General features: G+C 40.9%; 1 protein-coding gene across 3 annotated transcripts in view; it reads right to left on the reverse strand.

Annotated features, from left to right (window-relative positions):
- TBC1D4 (TBC1 domain family member 4) overlaps positions 1-22,385 on the reverse strand; it is a 97,242-nt gene extending 74,857 nt beyond the window's left edge. For 2 of the 3 annotated variants that reach the window (XM_088159750.1, XM_088159752.1), the window contains exon 1: positions 21,900-22,385. In XM_088159750.1, coding sequence (XP_088015876.1) covers positions 21,900-22,385 — 486 coding nt within the window. Of the gene's footprint in view, positions 1-15,911; positions 21,437-21,899 lie in introns of those variants that run through there. The other variant, XM_014870962.2, reaches the window with a different exon arrangement.
- Positions 22,386-24,037: the final 1,652 nt, after the last annotated feature.

Below are 24,037 nucleotides of genomic sequence, written 5' to 3' on the forward strand. Positions count from 1 at the left end.
TTTGCCAAGCACCTTGCACTGCCTTACTGTTTGAAAGTTTGCAAGTAAATGTTTGTTACTGAACCTCCTGTGAATTTTGTTGTTTTTCCCACACATCATCCAAAATAAAAACAAACAGCCTAAACTCGCTCAGCAGACTGGGGCATAACACACACATCCTACAGAAATACAAGAACACGTGAAATAATACATAAAACACAGCAAAGCGTAACCACCCTGAAAGCTTCTCTTGTAAACAGGGGTCTGGATTTCTCTTAGTCTGGAGCTTTCTTGTGGAAAGCCATAGCAACTCAACCAATGGATCTCCAACTAGGACGTGAACAGCCCTTGAACTCTTTTCCCTTTGGATGTTCCCAAGTTGTTTCTAACAGTGTCTGGTGCTGTTTGCCCATCTCTTTAGTGAGATGTGCTTCCATCCCCCTAAGAAATATTCAGGTTTATTTTAAAATAAAAGCATTTTAACAGACATAATTAAAAAAAAAAAAGCATAGTAACAGAAATAATACAAACATACAGTTTTCTTCCTTTCTCAAAGAAATGTTTTCTTGGCTGTTTATTTTTAGAACGGTAACTAGAAAAATTCATGCTTTTGTAGATTGCTGTTACTCAGTTATCCTACTGAACATTACAGAACAATTAGCTAACAAAACTCAGAATTACTCTTTAGTACTCTTTGTAATTTAGGGGGAGAAAAACTTCTCAGAATATGGAGTCTAAGAACACAATTGCAGGCATAGAAGGTGGAGAAGCTTTCAAGTAGCCCTAATTTGTAATTCATACCACATTTAATAATCTGCAAATCCAGATTCTCCAGCAAATATCCACATCTGCTAAATTTTTTTTCCAACCACATCACTTCAAAGCTTACTGTCAAAATTAATCCTTCCTGTCACTTACGACATATTTTATCTAATATACTAATTTTTTTCAGGAAAGAGGAGCACAATGCCATTGCTTAAAAGCATCATATTTTTACTCCTCTATTTCTAAGATACTGGAACTTAAATTGCAACACAAATACAGAAGTAGATGAAGTATAAATAACTTCATCTGAATGACTGTGGCAGAAACATCTTCCCTGTTTATCTTGGGGTTTAAAAACTTAAGCTGCCTCCCAAAGTATCTGGCTGATATGACATCTTCAGCCAGTTTAGTAACCTTTCTGACAGCCCTTGAACAAGTGAAATTAAAGTTAAGCAGCTGAGACAAACAGTTCAAGAAATATATCCAAGAGAGCTAGCAAAAGCTTTTGCTGAGATACAAATGGTTTATTGGCACAGTTAACATCATTGTTACAGCAGATTTCATTTGTGAAAACCTTTGGAGGAAACTTTAAATAACTGACATCCTTCCCCTTCAATTAAAATGTGACACCTTAAACTATACACAAACTGAAACATCCTGGCTAGCAGCCTTCTGACTAATAGAAATATTAGAAACTGAACCAGGACAGCTTTACAGACTGCCTTTGCACTGGAAGAGAGCCTGAAGGGAAGTAAGTCCAACGCTGTCACATTTGCAACCTCCTCCTCCAGGTGATGCAGTACTTTTTCAAAGACATTTCTGTCCTAACATCCTTACCAATACCTCACATTCCTCCAAAGGAGCAGCATATGGCTTGTGACAGGAAAAGTTTTAAATACAGGTAGGAATAGGAAGCAAGGTAACACATGCTTGCTGTGGTTTGCTCTTCTCCTACCAGGGCAGGACAAGGAAAATATCCCCAAGGCCATGGCTTACAAGTTACCTACTACTCCCATTTCCTTCTGTAAACTAGCTCTTGTTGTGTTATTTTACATCTAAATGAGTAGGGAAAAGGTGGTCCTGGAAGTAGCCAGACTGTGTGTCCAGAAGGATGAAAAAACTGCAGAAACAATAAAAACTTTTTGGCATTCCAGGGAGGCTGCATGTGAGAGAATGCGAGTCCTACCATTCTGGGCCAATGCTAAAACCTCTCTAAGGTATGCCAAGGTGTATTTCTCTTCCAAGAAACCTCTTGAGTGCATGTTATGGCTCCTATTCCACTTCTGAGAGTTAAAAGCTTATTTGGACTACAAGAGAACTTGTATTAGCTAATCATAAAGCATAATTGCTGAGAGCTTAAGCAAACTCCAGAAGTAAGCATAGCCATGGTTTCTGACTGACGAGACATGCAGCCAAAAAAAGGTTCAGCAGAATGACGCAGTCTTGCTTACATGTAAGATTTTTGTTTTGGTTACAAACCATGTGAAATACCTGAGCTTTAACACTTGCAAAATTGCTGGAAGAAAACCCTTCAGAATGAAACACTAGAACTCCTATTGCTCATCATTTCCTCATTGGTTTATGTGGTTTTATGGTACGTTTTGTGTTTAATTTAGATTGGGAACCACAAAACACAAATTAATATTCCAAAATGAATAATGACTTTGCTTCTCAGCTTATACACATGCTAGATGTAAAAAAAAAAAAATTATTAGTCAGTGCTTCTTTAGATTTTAGGTTCTTTTCTACCTCTCGTGTGCAACAGTGGAAAAGGAACAAATTTACCTTTTCTATTTAATATTGAAGATGAAAAGCCAAAGGAAAAAAGGTCAGTCACTGTAAACGACGTTTCTTAAAAAAAGTTATATTCCTGTTTGACTACTCCTGATTGACCAATGCCTGGCTATAAAAAAACCCAAGATTTAAATCTAATTTGGGATCTCTTAAAAATAGGGGAATTAACAAGTGGAGAATGGTTTTTACCTTATCAACACAGGATGTTTATTCCTGATTAACTTTATACATCAATGTTAATCTTTAATACATTAGAAATAGCTCTTGAATAACACAATGCTTGTCCATGGTGCCTGAAGGTTATGTTCCTCAGAACTATTCTGCTGTTTCCAGAAAAGGCTTAAAGGACTGTATGTAGATTAGGAACTCTAAACTAGAAGATTCTATGTGGTTGACCTTGAGCCACTGTAAAGTGAGAATATATGAAACTTTAAACATTGTTTTTAATAAATTGTATCATCTCAGTGATGGCCTGGATGTCAGGAACTCTCATGTTCTGATTCACTGCTCAGAGGACAGGACCAGTGCTTTGGGGACTAGCCTCAGCTCCAGAGAATCAACAGATCTAGGATGTAGCTTGGATCTTTCCACACTGGGGATCAGCAAGCAGTCAGCAGCCAAACATCTGCTTTCAAAAAGGCAGAAAGCAGCAGCAGAAAAAAAAAAAACTTGCAAGAAAGCAGATCCAGTTTCTGAGGAAAAGGGATTTTTTAGGTATTCCTGGTTTCCAGAGGCAGATTCTGACCCTCTTCTGTAACACATGCCATCAACTCTGATATGACAGAGGTGAGGTCATTCCATGATGCCCTCTGAACAACATGGCAGGCTTCCTCTTCACACTGAGGTGTCTTCTGGGGTGCAACACGGCTCTGCTCCTGCTCTGGGGGCTCTCTGTCTAATAAAAAACAGTATCTAGGAGGCAGTGTGAACCTGGACCTTATGCCATGAACAGGGTAAAGCAGAACCATGAGCTGAAAAACATTCCTGGTCTCTCTCATATTGCAAGTACCAACTAAGGGCCTAGTTTATTTTCTGACATCAAGAAACTATCCCAAAGGGTTTCACCTTGTAAAGACAAATCTGTCACCTACCTTTGATCTGAAAACTAGAACAGTGCAATTTGTGCAGCTTACTTGTGCAAAAGAGAGTAATTTTGATGAACTCGTGTTAGAGCTATATAAAGCTTGCACTGAACAACTAAAATAGACTGGTATTCTGATGGGTACATGAGGCAATCTCCCATGGAAATTTCCTTCCTGTTGCAATCCTAATTGAAACAATATGCTGGTAAATAACTGCCAAACACTCAACTGCTCCCATCACACCGTTTGTTTCAACGCTTTCTGAACCTCATTGGCTCATTGAGAGTCTTGAGAAAAAAACTGTGAAAGAGTCTTAAGGAATGGAATTTCTTCTCTCTTTAAATACCACAGCTGGAGTGTGTGCATATACATGTATATAAATGCAACAATGAGACTCACAACAATTTTTGTTCCCAGTCACTGTCTTACTCAAAAGGTGAAGATACAGTGCTCCACATCACCATTTCCAACTTTCTTGAAAGTTAAGAAAAAAGTTAAGAAAACTGAAGGACTATCCACCATCAAGTCTGTATTCTCTTGTGGTGTTTTGGGGTTTTTTTATATAGTACTCACTCTTTGCAGCATTATATCAAAAAGAAGCCAGACTTCACGATCCTCTCTGTGCAAAAGAGTTGTATTTCAGCTTCTTTCTGAATTTTTTATGTTCGCATCTAGTTAGGTTGATTCTTAAAATTCTTTTGAAATACAATTTAGCTGAACCTGTAAAGGCACATAATAAACTCCATTTGATAAAAACAGTTGACAATCAAAATCAAGTAAAATTGGGTGTTTCAGTGAAGTATAATTGTTGAATAAAGCATGTGGTCCACCCAGCATATGCTGACCCTTTAAAGTGTTATGTATTTTAAGAGACTTCTCTCCCTAGGTCTAAGCCCATTTGTCTCTGCCCACAAAGCTGACAAAGAATTTTGATCTTCACATGTCAGCTTGTACTTAAAAATAAGAACTGTTTATTTTAAATCTATTAAATATGTTTGCAATACTAAATGGATACAGGGCACCAAATTTGCTTCTGTCTCAAATGCAATCTGTCCAATCTGATTGTTTCAAAATCAGAAATACCTAAAAGTGATTAAAAACTGCTGCAGTTTCTCTACTCTATAAAATAATTAAGAGACCAAGCAGCCATTATGAACAGACAGAGCTGGAAACTAACAAAGGGAAATGGAAGTGTGTTTGAACAGATTAACCTGTCTTTACAGATAAACCAGGCATTAATCAATAAAAACACAAGGAAATTTGAAGAAATGCTCAAAATATTTTAATACATAATCAATATGTGTCTCAAAGGGTATCAGTGGGTTTCACATTTACATTTAAGGTAAATAGTGCATTTTTAAGAGGTGACAGACTTTTCCTCTCAAAGAGAGTCACATCTGCCCTTAATACATGCTAACATTCTAAAAAGTAGTAGCTGTATATTCAGAGCAGTTACTAAAATTTAGTCTATAAAAGCCTGTCCTTTAAATTCAGTAAATGAGTAATCATTTCCCTTCTGAAACTTCATTTGATAAACAGATGCATTTATCAGGAAATCTCAAGAATGAGATCAGTCACTTTCAGCTATGCACAGCCCAGTCTAACCATCATGTCTCGAATTCAAATGCAGCTGAAAGCAGTTTTCACAGATGGTAATAAAAAGGGTAATGCACTCTTTACTACAGAGGCGTGACTGAATTCATTTAAGCTGTGAAATTACTTCTAATGCTATTGGAAGGCCTTTCTCTTGAAAATGAAATTACCGGGACTGAACCATACAGTGAATTAATAAACTCTAGTATTTCTTAATATCTCTGAACTAACAGAAATAGCTAGATTTTAATCTACCTTTTCTATTACATCAGGGGAACATCTACCACACACCTGGTTCTAGATGCTTGTGGCTAAGATGTGCAATTCCCCCCTAGATTTACTCTGACCTGAAAAGCATCTCCTTAGGGCTCTCTTCTTGCAGAAGCAGGCTCAGCACTGGACTGCACATATATGGGTTTCACCAGCTCTCCAGACTGCACACAATATATAGTCCATGTGTCCTGTCTTTACTGTCTGCTCTTAAGGCACAAGGGAGGACCAACAAGTCTGCTGAGGCTCACGTCTTCATAATCCTAAAACTGCTGTGTCAGGAAGATGCTCTGTCTCCTGGTGTTTGTTCAGAAGTAAGAATATGAGACCATGAGCAAAGGATCAGCTAACTGCAACAACATTTTCCATCCTTCTTGAAGATGACCTTAAAAAGAAATCTCTATTTTTAGAGTCACCCCTACCCCCAAAGGCTAGAGTTCTTCTCTAGTTCCTCTTGTTGATCTGTCAGTCCATCTGGAGGGAAACTACTGTGCTCCAGTGCTTAAAATACAACAGAAAACACAACATAGTTCAGCCACTGCTAAGGAAGAAATACACTTGTGCTTGAGTTTTGGATTCTGTTAAAAAATAAAATCATCATAAGCAACTCTTTCAAGGCATCTGGAAATGCCTTGTGCAAAATCTTCAGCGTGGACTCGCATTAAGATGTCTGTGCCACATTTCTAATAAAACTGCTTTTTCCAAAACACCCTGAAGCTATCAGAAAGTCACATAAAACTGTAATCTACTACAAGAAGTATATGGAAGAAAAGATCTAATAGCAGGTTCTTTAGTTTGTAAGTTTTGGGGAAAACAAGTAACAGCTTATTCTTAGAATATCTTGCAATTATTTGAAGCTGCTGCTTCATAGCAAAGTTTGCCTTCTAGAAGAGGATAGGTGACATCCTACACACTTTTCTATTAAAGCACATTTCAAATCAGCTAATGAATAAATGAAAAAACACATGCCTTGTTAAAAATCAAAATTTAGAAAAAGCTTTTATCTGGAAAAAAGGCCTAACCATAGTGCTCTTCAGATTAACCTTCCCAGTCAAATATTGGGCTTGCAGCCCATTTCAGGAATATTCATACACAAGCCAAGTCCCTGAAGTCAGCCAGAGTTGTCCAAGAACACCCGAAAGGCCTGTGCCTTTAGAAATCAGCTTGGAAAGAACCACCACTTGTTAAGTATTTAAGCATGTAAAATCAGCAGAATAATGTACTTCTGTGCCATAACTGGCATTTTTGTGCCAGCCCAGCTGTAACACTGGGCAATTGTGTTCAAGCAGGAACTGCAGCTCACAAGGCGGCAGCATGACTGCAAGGTCACAGACAAAGATTGTTTACAAACTGGGAAACAACCTAAAGTAAGGCTTTAGAAATTATAACTTTATTAGAAATTATAGCTATGATCCCATGTTCTCAGCAGGGGATCTAGAAGGAAGGGCTTAAAGGAAAGGAACTGATCTATGCAATAGAGAGAGAGCTGGACATTTAAAGATGATCAGTCCCACAGACAGGAGGTTGAAGTTGGCTGAAACAGGACTCATGTTGCTCAAAGCAGCCACCAGCACCACAGCTGCAGGTTCCTTTATGTGAAACTGCAGAACTAGCTGCAAAAAATTCACTTCTGCTTGATCACATCCAATTTATTTCACAAGGTCTAAGTGTTCCCATAGATCATTTTTCACGAGGCATGGACGTCTTTGCTTTATACCATTGTGTATGGGAATTCTTGGGATACACAGTGAAAGATGTAACACATAAACATTAGATACTTAGACTCTGAAACAGCAGAGTGAAAGTCATTTATGCTTGAGAAAATATAATTATGGTAGAAACTGCAGGGAAATTTTATTGAGACACAATCACCCTTCACTGAAAAGCTGGAGAAATACACAAGCATTAGAGCTCCCCAAACATGTGAAATAGGCATTTTTTGTTAATCTGGACTATAAAAAATGGCCACTGACTCGATCTATTCTTCAAAATAACTGATCTTGTTTACAGTCCTAATAAGCATTCTGCACATAAAGTCAACCCACCTCCATCAGTACCTTTTTTTAACTTACTCATCTCTAAAAAAGCTACACCTAGTTTAATCATATCGATTTATTTCCAACCTATTTCTGGGTCACAAATAAAGAATGCTTTTATGAATGGAATTCCCATGCTTGAGCTATTAAAAAAACATTTTCATGCAACAGCATCTTTTAATGAGTAATTTTGATGTAGTTAACGTCCTCTCTTTTCTTAGGCAATGCCATTTGTTAGTTTATCCTCTGGAGGCTCAAATGAGGTGTGCACGGATATATTCTGTCATCAATGCTACAGGCTGAGACCATGCAGGTTGACAGAAAGAAGCTAATGGATAAAGAAGAACTATCAGAACATTCTGAGCTACCCTGGTCAAAAGACGGGGGCATGGTTCTCTGTGGGACTTGAATCTGTGAGTGGCTAGATGCAATACAGTTGAAAAAATTACTGATGTGTATGGGGGTTTTTCCTTTATGTTATTCAAACTATGCAGACAAATGGTCACATGGATAACACAAGGTATTCAGATAGTTACTTATATTGTTAACTTGTAGCTGCAGTGCTACATCTCTGTAAACAAACTGGAAACTGTGTTTGGTGTTACAAATAACATGATTAGAAATAGAAGAACTGTATTTTTCAGAGTCATTGGTTAATTATTCAGGAGTCTGACTATCATACAGGACACTAAAAGCTTCCCTCTCCTATGGCTGGCCACCAATCATTCCTCCAGAAGACTCCCATGGAAGCATTACTATTCCCCCATGGAGCAGGGGAATTGCCCTGCTTCTGCCCTTAGCTTTAACCTACGTTGCTGCCCTCTCCAAAACGGCACTCTGAAATTCTGTAATGCATTATTTCAGGTCCCATCAATTTGCCAGCTTCTTTAAGACCAGTGAGAGAACTGAAGTATTGTTAAAAACTATACCTACTTACCCTTTGCCACAGTATGCTGAGGCAGGGACTTGCAATTATTCTTGATGCTCAGTTTTGAGACTGCTTGCTTGTAAAAAAAGCAGCCAGGAGGCAAAGGCAATATTAAGGAAGGTAGAAGCCCTCTTTGTTTTACAATCAATTAACTAATCTGTCAAAACAATCTTCCAATAGACATGATGTTCAGAGATAACAAGCTGAATATAAATTTTTGAGAGCATTTATTTTACATAGTTGCATATTCTGAGGCTCATATTAAACACATTCAAACCTCATTAAATAGACATGACCATTAACATAGGCACCTACAATAGCTGCCTGGTACTACATTAAGAAGCAGAGAAGTAATAGTCAGGAGACTTTCAAGGACAGATATTAACTTCATAATTTGATATATGAACCCTATCTGTATTAACAGTAAAAATTAATGTGTTCTCTGCTACTATTACTAATGGATTGACAGAGAAGAATAAATTAGAAATTGATAATTATGTCAATGTTCTAAATATGTTTGCACATTTGAAAACCTGAGGCACTAGAAAATGCTGTTGAACCAATTAAATGTTCCAGAGATTAAAGTATGCTTATCTGGAGTGTACTTTTCACAGCAGTTTTTACTGGGTTCAAGTTTACTTTGCTCTTAAGCAGGCAATCCACCAGCTGTGGCAGCAGCCATGCAATAACAAACATCCTTCAGCAGCGATTTGTCTCCCTACCAGCTATAAATGACTCAGCTGTTCACACTAGGCTCCAGGAGTTATTTTGCTAATATTACAGACTTTTACCATACAGCACACCATCCCTTCCCTCTACAATAGAGGCTGGGGTTTATTCACCTGTTTGAGGGGTTTTTTTGTTACTCATACCTTCCTTCTGAAACAGAATACATTTGTGCTGGTCACCGAGGAGACCAGCTTTCACTTTTCATCAGCCACTGGCAGTACAACTTAAAAATAAATTTGTGCGAGGTCATGTGTTTCAAAAAAAGAGTGTGAAGGTGAAACTAAACTTCAAATGCAAAGGAACTTTGAGCAAGTAAAAACATTAGAACAGCTCTATTAAAATTGAAATTAACACCATGCATTATTATTTTCACATAAAATTTTCTGTTCAAGTTCCTATTCAATAAACAGCTGCTACCAGAACACACATTTAAAAAACCTGGTAATATGAATAAAATTTAAGAAAAAAAGAGCTAGTCTTGGTGATACTAATAAAATGCAAAATTTGAAACAAGCAATATAAACAGGAATAAAATTAAAAATTTTGTAATTCTGATAGCTATATCTGAAAAGCTCAGCTCCTGGCAGCAAGCAATCAAAAGAATTAATGACTTCTTTTTTTCCTTTCAAGTCTTATTTGAGGCCAGCAGCTTGTGAGAAGCAACAGGGTTAAAGGGTTATAATCTTTTTTCCCCCTATGGTCAGAATCGTGACTCCTTATGATTAATAGTACTGCATGCAACACCAACAACTCCTTCAAAACCCAAGGATTATAATCATGGATTGGGACAATTTCAAGGAGTTGAGAGAAACAGAGGAGCAAGAAATATGACATAAGAAAATAAGAAGCAGTAGCCTTCTATATACAGAGTAAAGAGACTGGAAAAGCTCAAAAATTCCTAAAATAATGCATCTATTGACAATCAGTAAGGGATCTCCCAGGGACCTGTGTTCTTTACTGTTCTGTGGGCAGCTCTGATTTCTGTACTAGATTCATGATTCACCTTCATGGTGCAGTTCCCAATCCTACCTACACTGTGACCACTCACAGGTGTCAACTAGAGAAAACATCCCTTCAAGAAGTGTGCTCCCCTGGAAGAAACTCTGGGTGCATACCACAAAGTCCCACAAACTTCTATTGGCATGTAGATTCGGTGTTTTCTTAGGTCTCTGCAATGTTCCAAATGACAATATCAACCCATGCTGAAACTGAATTAGAAACCTATCACATCCTTACCCACCTGTTTATTCAATTGAGCTGGAAGTTATTTCGACATTTTAATAGGAGCAGTACAGGCAGCAACAAAAAACTTCCAAAGTATTACTTTTATGACATAGTTACAATAAGAGATTGCTATATTTGTCAGCAGGATGACACTTGAAGCAGTAGCAGAGTAGTGAAGCAACTTCTAGCAGCTTGATGATCTTCTAGCAGCTGGTGGTCCTACAGGAAAATGCAGCAATTCAGACAGTGATTTGTGTGCCTTGGATCCTGTTTCAGAGCAGGGCTCTCTAGACAGAGTCTTAAGTTGTTCACTGAATAGTCCCCTGAAACCAACCCAAAGCAATTAAACAGGGGATAAAAGCATGAAGCAGACCCTGCATAGTTTCATGCAGGGCTCTTGTGGGTGCATAACAACAGCCCTTCCAGGAGCAGTGATCCATTACAATTCACGTACGCTGCTCCCTGCAACATGGCTGGGGAGCCCACGTGGCAGCAGCAGGCTCAAGTGAATTAACTGACCTGTGTAACAGGACACTATTAAGCCTACTCTATTTCTAACAAACCAGCACAGGACAGGACTGGATGCTGTGCTTCCACGAAGACAGCAACAAGCTGTGGGGCTCCACAGAATATTCTGAGCTTTCCACAGAGCTCTGGTAAGAATTTTAAAATCCGCAAAATGAGTGTCAAAGCTGGTGGACCTCTGCCAAAGTTTTTCAGGTGATGGTAAACTATGTGTATAAAGTCTAACAGTAGGATTGCAAAACATAACAGCAGGACTAAATAGCTAAAAGAATCTCCAGTTTTAGAGGCTGGGTTGCCAAACAGTGAAATAGTATTGCAACATTTCATTTTGATACTTCAAGCTTAGCATAATAGGGAAGCTTATGATAATCCAGATAATAATGTGAGCCTTTCAGATTTGTTACTTGATAGGTAGTGAACAGCAGCATATACATATATATCCCTGCCTTGCTGAGGCTGACACTTCTAAAAGTAACATCCTAAAACATCCAGTCTATTGTGCTGCAGATATGCAAGAATTAACTATCTTCTCAAAATCTAACCTTTTTATGGTGGTCATGTGAGAACTCAGAACAGAAGCATATCAAATACACTGTCAAATCTTGGAAAATTAAACTCAGATAAGAAATAAAATGGCATCAAAACTAAGCTCCTGTTCAGCTTACTACTGATGGTATTGTTAAAAATGGGGTTTAACCTCTAATTTTCACTAAACATGAAGTTCCCTTTCAAACTCCCATACAACTGCAACTACAATTTGAAGTAAAACAAATGAAATGCAGAACAGTAGCAGTCCTACAGAAACAAAATACTTGGTTACATAAAGAAAGACAAAACTCAAGCAAATCTAGCAGTCCAGGCTGGCCCCTATGTTTCTCATACTCCCAACTGTAATGCTGTATATTTTAAGGACTGCACACATATTGAACAATAGAAAACAAAACTCCCTAAAAAACTCCACAGCATTTATACAGATTGATTGATAGCCCTATATATTTATTTTTTTAAAATATCACCTTCTTATGTGGTGATTTCTGCAGAAAGAAGGTCACTATGGAAGAAACTTATTCATTTTGTAAACTTCACACTATCCCACTAACTGCAGATACTATTTTTAACTCTCCCTAGCACTAAGCAGACAGGGAATCCAAGGCACAGTGCCAGGATGTAAACCCACTCCTTCTGAGCTGGCTTTAATCATGTTGCCTTGCTCCTACTTGGCTCTCATGTTTGGGTCAGCAAATTTTCTCAAGGCTAAATCTGAATATATGCACACATATGCTGTGGATAATCTGGGTGTGTTTCTTCATGAAAAATTCAAATAAAAATATGGTGTGTTGCTCCTACTGAAAAGCTCACTTGATTTTCTTTTGGCAAGGTTCACCCAAAAAATTGCTGCTGAAAAAAGCCAACATCTTGTGTCTATTTATAACGCAGTTGGTTTACAAAAAAAAAAGTGTATCCTCTTTACAAGTTATTTTTTGTACTGCTAAAGTTTGCAGTCATGCTGCACAGAAAATTGAGGCCCTCAGTGAGTATGACCATAAAGTCAGGCCAGAAGTATTGTCTACAAAATGGACACTTGTTCAAAATTGTTCTCCATTAAAAAAATAAGTCTTGTACAAAAGCCTAAAGCAAATCTTACAGAAGGAGCAATATTTTCCATAGAAAGCTCTCTTATCAGTCGTTATGGGATTTGCACATCAGAGCAGCATTTTGGAATCTTAAATTATGTTCTTGGTTTTTTGTTTTTGTAGAGTATAGTACAGTAGCTTGTTTGGCAATTTGTGACTAACTGCTTAATTGCCACAGAAGTACCATGCCACTGAGGGCAGTCTGGTATTTATTTTCGTTGCCAAGTATGGCAGCAGGTCACACACACAATCCCTTCACCTTCTAATTTGCACACAAGCAGGAATGCATTTTTTCACCTTAGACTACCAAGGCTATAATTCTGCACACTGTGACAGAGCTGGAGCAGCAGGAATTGCAGACCTTTGAATTTGTACAGCACCTGAAGGTCAAACATCAGCTTCCAGCACAGGCTTTAGCTGGAGTTGGTGTGAAACTTCATTTCTGCCCTTCAGCCAAACAGTAAGCAAGCAATTGGTTCCTCCCTGGCAAATACAGCACTGTTAAATATACATTAGCCTACTCTGTTTTTATTTGGAAATTTTACTGTAACTTGAGATAGAGTTGTTAGGAATAATCAAACCAAAGCAAGAAACAAAAGATGAAGAGCAACATGAAAATATGCTCCAACAAGTTAGCACTGCACGTCCTAGCCTTTCACTGCTCTGTTACTGAATATTTACTCTATTTCAGAAATACTTAAGAACCCACAGACCACTGACTGTTCCCAAAGTTCCTGGGACATTGCTGCTTTTTGCTTTTTTCTGAATTAACATAACAGGAAACGCATATCTATGTCACATAATACATGAAATATATTTAACATCAGCATTCTAAACAATAAATATTTATTTTTCTTGCTAGGAAAAACAAAATCCTGAACAGTCGGGAAGGTAGTCACTGCTATGCCCTGGAGGATAATATTCTGACTTCCCTCAACATGTTTTCCAATGCATCAAGGATCTCTAAACAGCACTGTGCAGATCTGCATGTTCCTGCCAAGGAGAGTAATGAAATAAAACATAACCCCAGTCACTTTAACAGAGCACACTCTTTGTTAAGGTTTATCAACATACAAAAATGAACTTAATGACTGAAACATACCTTTAAAGTCAGCTATAATGGGAGAGGGAAAACTGCAGAGCTAGGGATGGTAGAACTGGAAAAAAACCACACTTCTATGGTATTGGTTTTATCTTGCCCAACAGCTTCTACAAGTCTTTCACACTGGCTTTGAACAACGCTCTCTTTCATGCTTGCATTTTAAATTTATTTAATCCTTCAGAAAAGTGCCACATGCCCAATACTGTAGAATCCTACCTATCTTCAGCAGTTCCAGAGACTCAGAAGAAGATCCTCACCACACTACCCTTCCAAATTTCTAAAAAACATTATTTTAAAAAGCCTATCTAATTCTGAATACATAAAATGATTTTAAAAAAGGAAAATCATGGATTCCATGAGAAAGCCACCAGATTCGAACAGATATGAAGACAAATCACTACTACAAGTAGCTTATAAAGTCAGGAAATGTGGTTAAATAGATACAATTCCTCCAAAGCATCAATTAGAGTTTCTGAATAACATTAGGTCTCCAATAAAAAAATTTAGATGAAAAAAAAAAAAGGGGTTCTTTTCTGCAGTGGTTCAACTGAAGTATTTTGGCACTCTTACAAATGACCCAAACTGAAAGGAGTTTTAACACAGCTATGTAATTATTAGCTTCTGACATATTTTTGAGGCTCTGAACAAAAAATTTAAGACATGTCATCCATGTATTGACTATATGGCATCAACCTTATCTGAACGTCATGCTGTGACAGCCTTTGAAGTACACCTTGAAAGTTTTTTTCAGTTGACTCAACTAAAACCACACAAAAGGACATAAAAACCATATTTAGGCACTGCAGCTGAAGCCAAGACACAAAGTTTGATCTTTCAAAGGTAAAACGATACCCAATAGTCTTGCTGGTGCCGAGCTTGTCCTTTTTTTGGTCCAGAAAGAGTCTGCTAAGGGAGCAGTGGAAATCCTGGCGGCACCACCCTCTCTGAAAGAGGACCAGGTAATTAATTTCTCACTCTAAGTCCTAATTCCCTGCAGCAGGGAGTAGGGGCGGTGGGCTAAGCAGCCCATTTCATTTAAGAGGGATGGCTTTAAGCAGGCTTTGCCTCAAACAGTGAGGCACAGTTGCTGCTTATTTCAAGCAGGGTGGCTGCTACAGAGAGGCAGAGGCAAGGAAGGGAGAGCAGCTTGAGACTATCAAAGGCTTTGTGCTGATAGAGCATGGCTGCGTTCAGAATAAAAACTAACTCGATTTTTCAAAATACATCATTAACTTTTATACAATATATAACTTAAGACTCTAATATGGGTTGCCATGAGCCCTTTTAGTCAAATGCATGTGGTTTTGTTTGTGGGTTTTTATGCTCTTTTCTCTGCAGTCTTAAATACAATATCAGAACTAAACCCACCCAGCAACTGAAATACCAGAGTAATTTCAGATCTACAGGACCATCAAGAATATTTATTTGCCCACCTCACTGATCTACCAGATGCCACCTGATTAATACACCTGAAAAGGAGTAAAAAACCCCAAAAGGTTCATGGATGAAAACAGCCATACCCAAAACTTATGCATGTTCTCTGGTACCCAAAACAAATCACAAAATAGGAAGTCACATAGTTCATGCATCCCTGGTGTAATCACTTCCATATTTTTATCCTGCCCTGTGACATTCAGTATTGTCTTTTTATACTTTGACCTCTCCAGGGACAATACACCTGTTTGTCAAATGATCATATGCTGTCTTGCACTGGTGATGCTCTACTTTATTTTGGAACCCATGTAACTTCATATGGTCTCGTTGTATGTGTGTCAATATAAGGTGACAGACACTGTATTACAGGTGATACAGAACAGGAAAGCACAGAGCCTATTTCTAAATTAAATCACTTCACTTTGCTGCCTTAAATTTGGTTTTCAGCAGCCCTGGAAACACCATATTATTTAATGACTCTACAAGTAGATTTTTATCCTTGAAGGTCTTGTAGGTCTTTTTATCTTCTTGCAGTCTCTAAAGGTGTCTCAGAACAGCATGTAACAGAAAGGTGGAAGATGCCATAGTTCACATATGTGATAAAAGCCACTTTGGAAATAAACTCTTCCTTTTTTTTCTTGTCCCTGCACTTGAAATAGTATCTGAAACCACAAAGGAAACAAAACCAGGTGGCAAAGGACAGCTGGTATCATATGGGGACCATGCCAATGCTGCTGAAAATCTGCATGACCTACAGACCAGGCAGCAATCTCTGAGCTGGTCCCAACTCACTGCGGTATTCATTCACCACTTTACCTCAGAGAAACTCAAGATGTTCAGGGAGCTCCAAATGGGGAAGATCGATGGAAGAGATCCAAGGAACGGTGAGCTGTGCACATCAAATGCTGTACCAAACCTTAGCAAAGAGCAGAGATTGATAGGCATCAGGAACACCACTATTTCATAATGGCTGTTGAGAAATTAAATGTTTTCTAGAACTCATTTTTATAAATAACCAAGCATTTTGGTCAGAGATTTTCATCACCCCTAAAAATCAAACTCTCTTTGTTGCCAAGACACACATATGCTAGCTAAATCTTTTTAAAGTCAGATTTCTATTTAATTATTTTTAAAAGAAACTGTCTCTGCACTGACAGACAGGACAAAAAAAAAAAAACAAACCTAGAAACAAATAATCAGAAGACAAGCCTTGATTTTGTATTCTCAGATACACACAAGCCCCTTTCTTTAAAATAGCCCTGTTATCTGGTCACTGTTTACCTACATCCACTCTCAGTGAAATACATAATTTCATGTACTTTGTTTTGCCTTTTTGAAAATACAGTTCTCCAAGACATTGCTTCTACTCCTCAAATAATGGGTGGTTTTCATGAACTGCAAAAGGAAAAAAATGAATTAATTCTTTCCACAAACATGACAGACAAGGGTATTTAAAACCATTCCCTTTCCTCTCCTAAACATTAGCCAGGAATAAAAAGGCCACATATCCATTTATAAACACTTTACAATTTTAATGTTTTTATTATTTACTCTGTTTGTGGTGTGGGGAAAAAATATTATGGACAGGATGTTCAAAACCAAAATTTAAAGATAGCTTTACAATCCTAAAATGAAAAGTACTCTCATTTTCAGGAAAAAAGAAGTGCCAAATCTATTAAGGAAATCAAAAATGAAACCTTAAGCTCTCAACTTTCAGTTTCAAAAAACGGGAATGCAAGACTTTTCATCTGAGGCTGTACAGCCCATGTAAGCCAGAGATAATAAGGCTGCTCACCAAACAATTCTGCATTCATTGCAAGCCCTTAACATCCATGCTTTCTTCTGAGTCATTGCTTTTCAGTTTCTCAACCCATTAATTAAATTCTGACCCACAAGAACTTAGAAAACATTTTTTTTGATCCCTCCAAGATTTGTTTTCTTGGTAAAAACTGGGTCAACCTATATTTCTCATAGAAAATCTTTCCCTGGCAACCAAATTGTACTATCAACCAAATGTCATCTCTCCTATTTGTTACAGGATCCTTCAAAATCTACAGCATATCTATTTTGTCATGTCTGTTATACCTATTCAAAACACATCTTATCAGACAACTCAACCAGTGCAATACTTGAATATGAATTCCAACAATGCTGTATATGTGTACTTCTTACACCTTGACTTTACTGCCATTCAGCTCATGCTCCTATATCACACAAAAAATCGAAGTACAACAGAAATATGCATGTAAACTTGACAAACTTTGTTCTTCAAACATATCTAAGTTGTATTTTTCAGCAAGAAACTTTATGCAACATGATATTCATAGAACATAAAAACCTCCTTTGGCTAGACTTTGTACTGATGCCTTGCTTATCCAGAACAATTGTCATACGTCCTTGCTTTACTGAAACACATTATCCAACAGAAAAGAAACACATTATTGGCATAGTCAAGTGTTTCTGACAAGTGGGCTCTCTCCTGCTCTTGTCTCTGAGCTTTTACCTCTCCAGCTCTTACCACAGCTTTATACTGTCACCAAAAGGCTCCATTACTTCTGCTTCACCTTGAGAAAGCCTAGACCCTTAACACATGGGTGTACACATGCACAAAGACACAGCTATAGATTATACCCACAAGAGTTGAATTCAACTGAGGTCTGTCCACCCTAACTTTTTCTTTTCCACAGTCAGATTCGATTATTTTTGAAACGTTATAAAAATACATTTTCATCATGCTTATAAGTTTGAGAATAGAAAACCAAAGAACTCATGAAATGAGTTCTTACTTACCTGGAGGAAGCAACTATTTTCACTAATAAGAAGTACAGAATAATTTGATTTAGGTTGCCAGTTCAGGTTTAAAAAAAATCCTCTCAAAACAAGCTTATTCATGTTTCAAGCAGGAAACACACGATCTAGATCAGCATGATGATAACAAAAAAACTGCAGAAAGAGATCATACCATAAACCTCTCCCCCAGAGAACAGGGAACTCAAGGCAATTGTCAAACTGCACACAATTAAAATCTGGTTTACAGAATAAAATCAGTATTTAATGGTAAAAATGTGTTGCTTGAAAATATTAATTAAACAGCCTTTTCTCAGTGGCTGCAAGAAGGGGTTATGTCTGCCATATTTATAAACTCTAACTTTTGGGTTAAAAAAAAAACAACTGTTCCTAGGATTGTAAATAAAATCTGTCAAATATAAAATGAGACAATGCTTTCATCTGAAGTCTACATACAGTCTGCGCATACTTGATAATTCTCAAATGACAGCAACACAAAATAACAAATCTCTGGCTGCTACCCACAAGCTACCATACAACACTAAATAGACAACTACCCTTATCCACTCCAGATCGCTACTGCTTTGAACAGTTACAAGAAGCAGCAAACACTGTAGTAAGTTCTGAGGGAGAAAAAAAAAAGGCAAACATTTCTCTTCCCATCTCCACCAGTCAGATGGCTTCAGATGTCTCCCCTTGTAATGAAACAGCAAAAGAAAGAGACACACACCCACACCGCCAATCCAATAAAAGCATCTTAGCATCCGCTGTCATGCTGACCAGCCCTGGGTTTGACACTCTGCTGAAGTTCTACTCCAGAACACCAGCCACCTCACTGGATCCTACTTTTCAGCTCTGCCTAAAATTTGCAGGCTTTTAAATTAAATATGAAGGTGTTTCATGCTACTAGCTCACTCTCTCATTTTTCTCCAGTCACAGCAAATAAAGTTAAAAGATGTTATCTTCCCACCTGATGTCGTCAGAGCACATATTACACTAGCTTTTCACTGGTCATCTGTTAAAGAAATTCACAGAGAATGGCAAGAGGCAGTGCTTTTTTCTATGAATACCAGCACTTTTTGTGATCATAGTGAATGCATGTACATCCTAAACACTGTGCAGTACAGCTGGTGGACAAAGTTACAGGCTTGAAGCCAAAACTTTCATTCTCACCTACATTGTTTTTTGAATTATCATGGGAGTACTCATCCCTCAAAAGTCAATCATTAACCCCTCACTTTTATAATTAGCATCCACCATTCAAAATTATGGCTAGCTGTCTTCTAACTCAGAGACCACCAGACATCTCCTGCACCTTTCCTTCACTGCAGAGTTACTTAGTCTGCTGGCAAAATAGACAATACCATGGCTTTGCAGTCACCTCTGGTGAATACGAAGTCAGCATAACTTCCACAGAATTATGGAACGGTTTGGCTTGGAAAGGGGCTTAAAGACCAGTTAATTCTACCTCCACTTCCAGGAACACACCTTCCACTAGACCAGGTTGCTCAAAGCCCCATCCAACCTCGAACAATTCCAGGGGTTGGAGTATCCACAACTTCTCTGGAAATTATCTTCTCTAGAGCTTCTGGAAAGACTATCTGACCCTTTACCTTCTTGGCCACTCGTTGATACCATGTGCCTCCAAACCACCTGCCTTGATGTAAACAGGTATTAGGGTTGCATAGTAAAGCAAATGAGGGAAGCAGTTTGGAAACATTCCAAAGAAGGTAAGGAAAAGCAAGCTTAACACCAGTCAATTCCAGGATTCTGTTTGCTGTATTCTGTTTGCACAAACAGTTGTGGCTGCCATGAGGACAAAGCTGAGAGGAAGAAACAAGGGGTTGAGTCTTGAAGAGGACAGGATCACTTTTCTCAGTAGCAGTGCCAACTTAGGTTGGCTGAAAGTCACTATAGCCTAAGATGGAAAATGAGGTTGTCTTAAAATAACAGCTGTGAAAAATACTTTCTGTGTTAATCCACAACACGAGGCTCATATAAACACTACTAACAGAAGTGAGTAAAGATCTTGAAAGCATGCAAGGACAGCATTAATTCTATAATAAACAATTAAGAGTTTAGAAAGCAGACTTTTAGAGCTAGTAACCTGCAGCTTGACTTCACCTACTCAGGATTAAACTTTAGCACAGGCCAACAACTAGATACCTGCACAGGCTTAGCCAACCAAACCCCCAAAAATCGATAAGGAAACTCAGGGTGGGGAGGGGGGAAATCCACCTTCTTTTCCTTTTGGTACCTTAAAAAAAACCTGCCTGTTAATCAGACACTTGTGAATCACATCACTAGCTCTGCATTTATTATCCTCACTGTAGTTCAAAATCAATGCTCCTGGGAGGGATACATTCTTTATTAATGATAACAAAGTTTAAAAAAATCTTGACAGGTGTAACTGAACAAGATACATTCACACTAACAACTTCTCTCAATAGGAAGACTTTAACTACAGTATCAGTTTGATTTAATTTAATGCACACAAGAGCACCTTCCCCATGAGGAAAAGAAGGAAACACATATGGATAGAGCTTCAGTCAGAAACAGCCTTCCAAATGTAAATGTATGTAGTACTTTGCACGTTCACCTGCGTACTAGAGATTCACTATCTTTAAGCAAGATTGTTTTACAAACTCACGATACCACTACAGACCTACCCCAGAAATAAATTTGATTCAGTATCTTCTGCCAACAGCAGGAACCTTAGTTTGCCTGAACTCCTAAAAGGACATTGGGGCTCCTCCCCTGCCAGATAATGTTCCCCTCCACGCTCTTGCTGCGTGCTCTCCTGGCAGAGCACAACCCACAGCAGTTGCCAACAAGTTAAGCACAGTTACCTCCGCTTGGGATACTGCCTGTCCTTAAGCGAGAGCTATGAATGCAACCTAAATGCCTCCATGTTCTCTCTGGAAGTATGCTGGCTCAAATAAAAGTTAATATACCGAGAACTTTTCATTAGTTTTCTTAATACTTCCTACCCTCCTCACTTAAAACAACCCAAACAAACAAAGAACCCCCCGCAGCTGTTCAGTACATGCAGTAAGTCAGCTATCTTTTAACTGAGTTTTTCCTCCAGTTTGTGAAAACTGAGGAGAAAGTATTCTGACTTACTCAACCAAAGGACTGTTATCAAAAAGCATTTTTTTGCTGTCATCTTGCTAAATTGATTATCCAACCTACATGTCCACCCCGCTATTGCTCGCATACTCTAAACGGGAGGGAAAGAAGCCTCCCGCAAGTTTGATGTGTTAGCCAAAGCCGGCTAGTGAGGAAAACACAATGTTACTGCTAGGTCTCTTTTTCCAGTTGGCACTTTATCAAAAATGTCCCCACCCAAACCTAGCCTTGTTTGTAGCACTACTGCATATGTCTGAGCACGGCCAGGTGTCCTTAGCGTGACCCATGAGCACAACAGGACCCGCTGGTCACGAACGATCGTTCCTGCTCCACGGGGGTCCGAGGAAAAGCACCATCCTCCCCTATTCCATCCCTGTCCAGCACTGACAGCACCGCTAGGACGCTTTAACACAAATCCTGCCTCCTGCTCGTAGAGCACACTGCGCCCTTGCCATTGAGCTGCTGCAGGATGCGAGGCCTCCCCACGGAGGGTGGACCGGGAAGAAAGGGGCTCCACGTCGCCGGGCACTGCGTTCCGCAGATGTTGGTACCCCCGGCCTGGCAAGGCACCCCATGGCCATGCGGGGCTCTGTATCCCCATCGCCCCCCGTTTCCGCGGAGCCCAAGGGCGCTGCAGCCTCCTGAGCTGGAGGGGCAGACCGGGGCGAACACGGCGAGCACGGCCGGCCCCGGGCGGGCTCCCCCCACGCTGCGGGCGGACGTGGGGAGGTTGCGGTCCCGCAGCGCCCCGCATGCAGCACCCTGCCCCGCCCGGGCACATCGGCCCCTCCGCGGCTGCGGAGCGCAGTGCTTGGGGTCCAGCACGGCGAGGAGAGGAGCCAAGCGGGGAGATCCCGGGCAGCGCCCCCGCCCCCTGCCCCCACTCGCCTGGTTGGGGTCGGTGGCCCGGAAGACGTGGCAGGCCATGGGGGAGTCAGGGTTGTCGGGCTGCGCCTTGATCAGGTAGGCGAAGTAGGTGAGGTCGTGACTGTTGTGGATGAAGCGGGCGATGTGCTGCGCCTTGTGCTCGAAGATGAAGACGGCGGGCGCGGGGCTGGTGGAGCGGCCGGGGCCGGCGGCGGGGCCGGGGCTGGCGGGCACGCAGCGCAGCGTGGGCGAGCCCAGCAGCAGCAGCACCTCGCGGGCCGGCACCCCGCTGCCCGGGGCGCCGCCGGGCTCCTGCCGCTGGCCGCGGCGGCGGATCTCGGCCACCAGCCAGGGCAGCATGGGCAGCGTGGTCCGCCGGTCCAGACACGACGAACCCACGTACCACAACCTGAAGCGCTTCTCCCCCGGCGGCGCCGGCTGCGGCTCGGGCTCGGGCTCCGGCTCCAGGGGGTGGGAGAGCGGCTCGCCCTCCCCTCGCTTCTCCATGGCGGGTGTCGGGGCGCAGGACGCGGGGCTCCGCGGCCGCTTCCCCCGGCGCCAGGTGCAGCCGGCGAGGCCTGCGCTCGGCCGGGGCCGCCGCTAAACGCGCATCCCGCCGGGCACGTCCCCGCCGCCGCGCCGCCTCCTGCCTGCCCGCGTGGGGTCAGCCCGCGGGGCGGGGAAGGACGGCCGAGACACCCCACTCCTCCTCCTCCTCCTCCTCCTCCTCCTCCTCTACGCCCCGGGGAGGAGCGGCAAGGCTACGCCCCGAGCGGGCTCCGAGTCCTGACCACCCCTGGTTCAGGGGCGGGACAGCCCCGCCGACCCGAGCCCCCAAAGAAAACACAACGTGCGGTCCGCTCCCGGTTCTGCTGAGTGCTGCCGGCCTCCCTGCGGCCGCGGGTGCTGGGCTTTGCCTGCGGCTCGCAGCGTGGCCGCCCGTGAAGGGAGAGGCAGGAGGAGGAGATCGCAAGGGGAGGAAGGTCGCCGAACGGCGGAGAAAAGGAGGTGGGGAGGCTGCCCGTGCCCGCCCCCACGCCCCGTTTGCAGAAGCTCCCAAGCGCTGTCTGAGTTGGTTTTGATTCTGACTAGTCGGAGAGTCGCTGGGGAGAAGCGGGGAACCGCAAGGAGCGGGGGCTTCTCTCCCGCGGCCGCCTCTTCCCCGCAAGGAGAACCAGCCGTACCGCGGCCGTGCTACTGCCGAGTCAAGAGTTTCATTACGGCTGGTTTTAACTTTACTTTTTCCCCCTAAGCTTGTGTTTCCTGCTTGAGCTTTTAACTAGGGAGGTTTTCCTCGTCGCTATCGCGATAACATCTCTTGTCAACGACAAATCCGCCACCTACTGTAGATGTTAGTAACTAGTCTCCACCACCTGAGAAAGTCGCTGGACAAAGCTTTGCCAGCCATACAGCATCCGTATCCTTTTGGCGATTGCCACTTATAGCGACTGTTTAAATCTGTAGCAGCAACGGCGGTAACTCCCAGTACACGTTGTTATGGCCACCGTTTTAACCCTGCCTACAAATAAAAAATCTGTAGCTTGAGCTGAAGAGCTGCTCCGTGTAATTTGAGACTACATGATTATTTGTGCAGAGAAGGGTCATGTAGCGCTCAGGTCACAGCCCACAGTAGTCTGAACTGACAAAAACTGCCGCATTTGTGGTATTTTCACACTGTTAGGAACCATTCTGCTCATTTCCTGAGCAAACAATTTTGCTCTTTTTTCCTCCAGTTTAACCATCTAGTTTATGCATTCTGGTTTAACGGTTGTAAGTTTCAATTTAATATTGTTGTTTGGTAAGACCTCAAATATATATTCTCTCATGGCATCCTACATGTAAGCCTTAAGGGGCATCCTACAATATCCCTTAGGACAGGGGAGATAATGCAAAAAGTCTTACGCAGGCCGAGTAAGTTCATATGAATATGAACCAGCTTTAATATGTGCTACAGTGGTACAAGCTAAAAGCCAGACTGGACTTGCTTTCCCAAACTGTTTTCACATTCGATCATGTGAACTACATTGTTGTACAGCAGATTTTACAATCAGGGTAATTAGAATAATGACCAAACTCTGTGGATCACAAATCTAAAAAGTTTCTTTTCCCTCACTCTGCACAGTTAATATTAACCCTTTGGCTTAGAATGGTATTTTAAG

This window comes from Sturnus vulgaris, chromosome 2 (assembly GCF_052056855.1).
Source record: "Sturnus vulgaris isolate bStuVul1 chromosome 2, bStuVul1.hap1, whole genome shotgun sequence".
NCBI classification, from domain to species: domain Eukaryota; kingdom Metazoa; phylum Chordata; class Aves; order Passeriformes; family Sturnidae; genus Sturnus; species Sturnus vulgaris.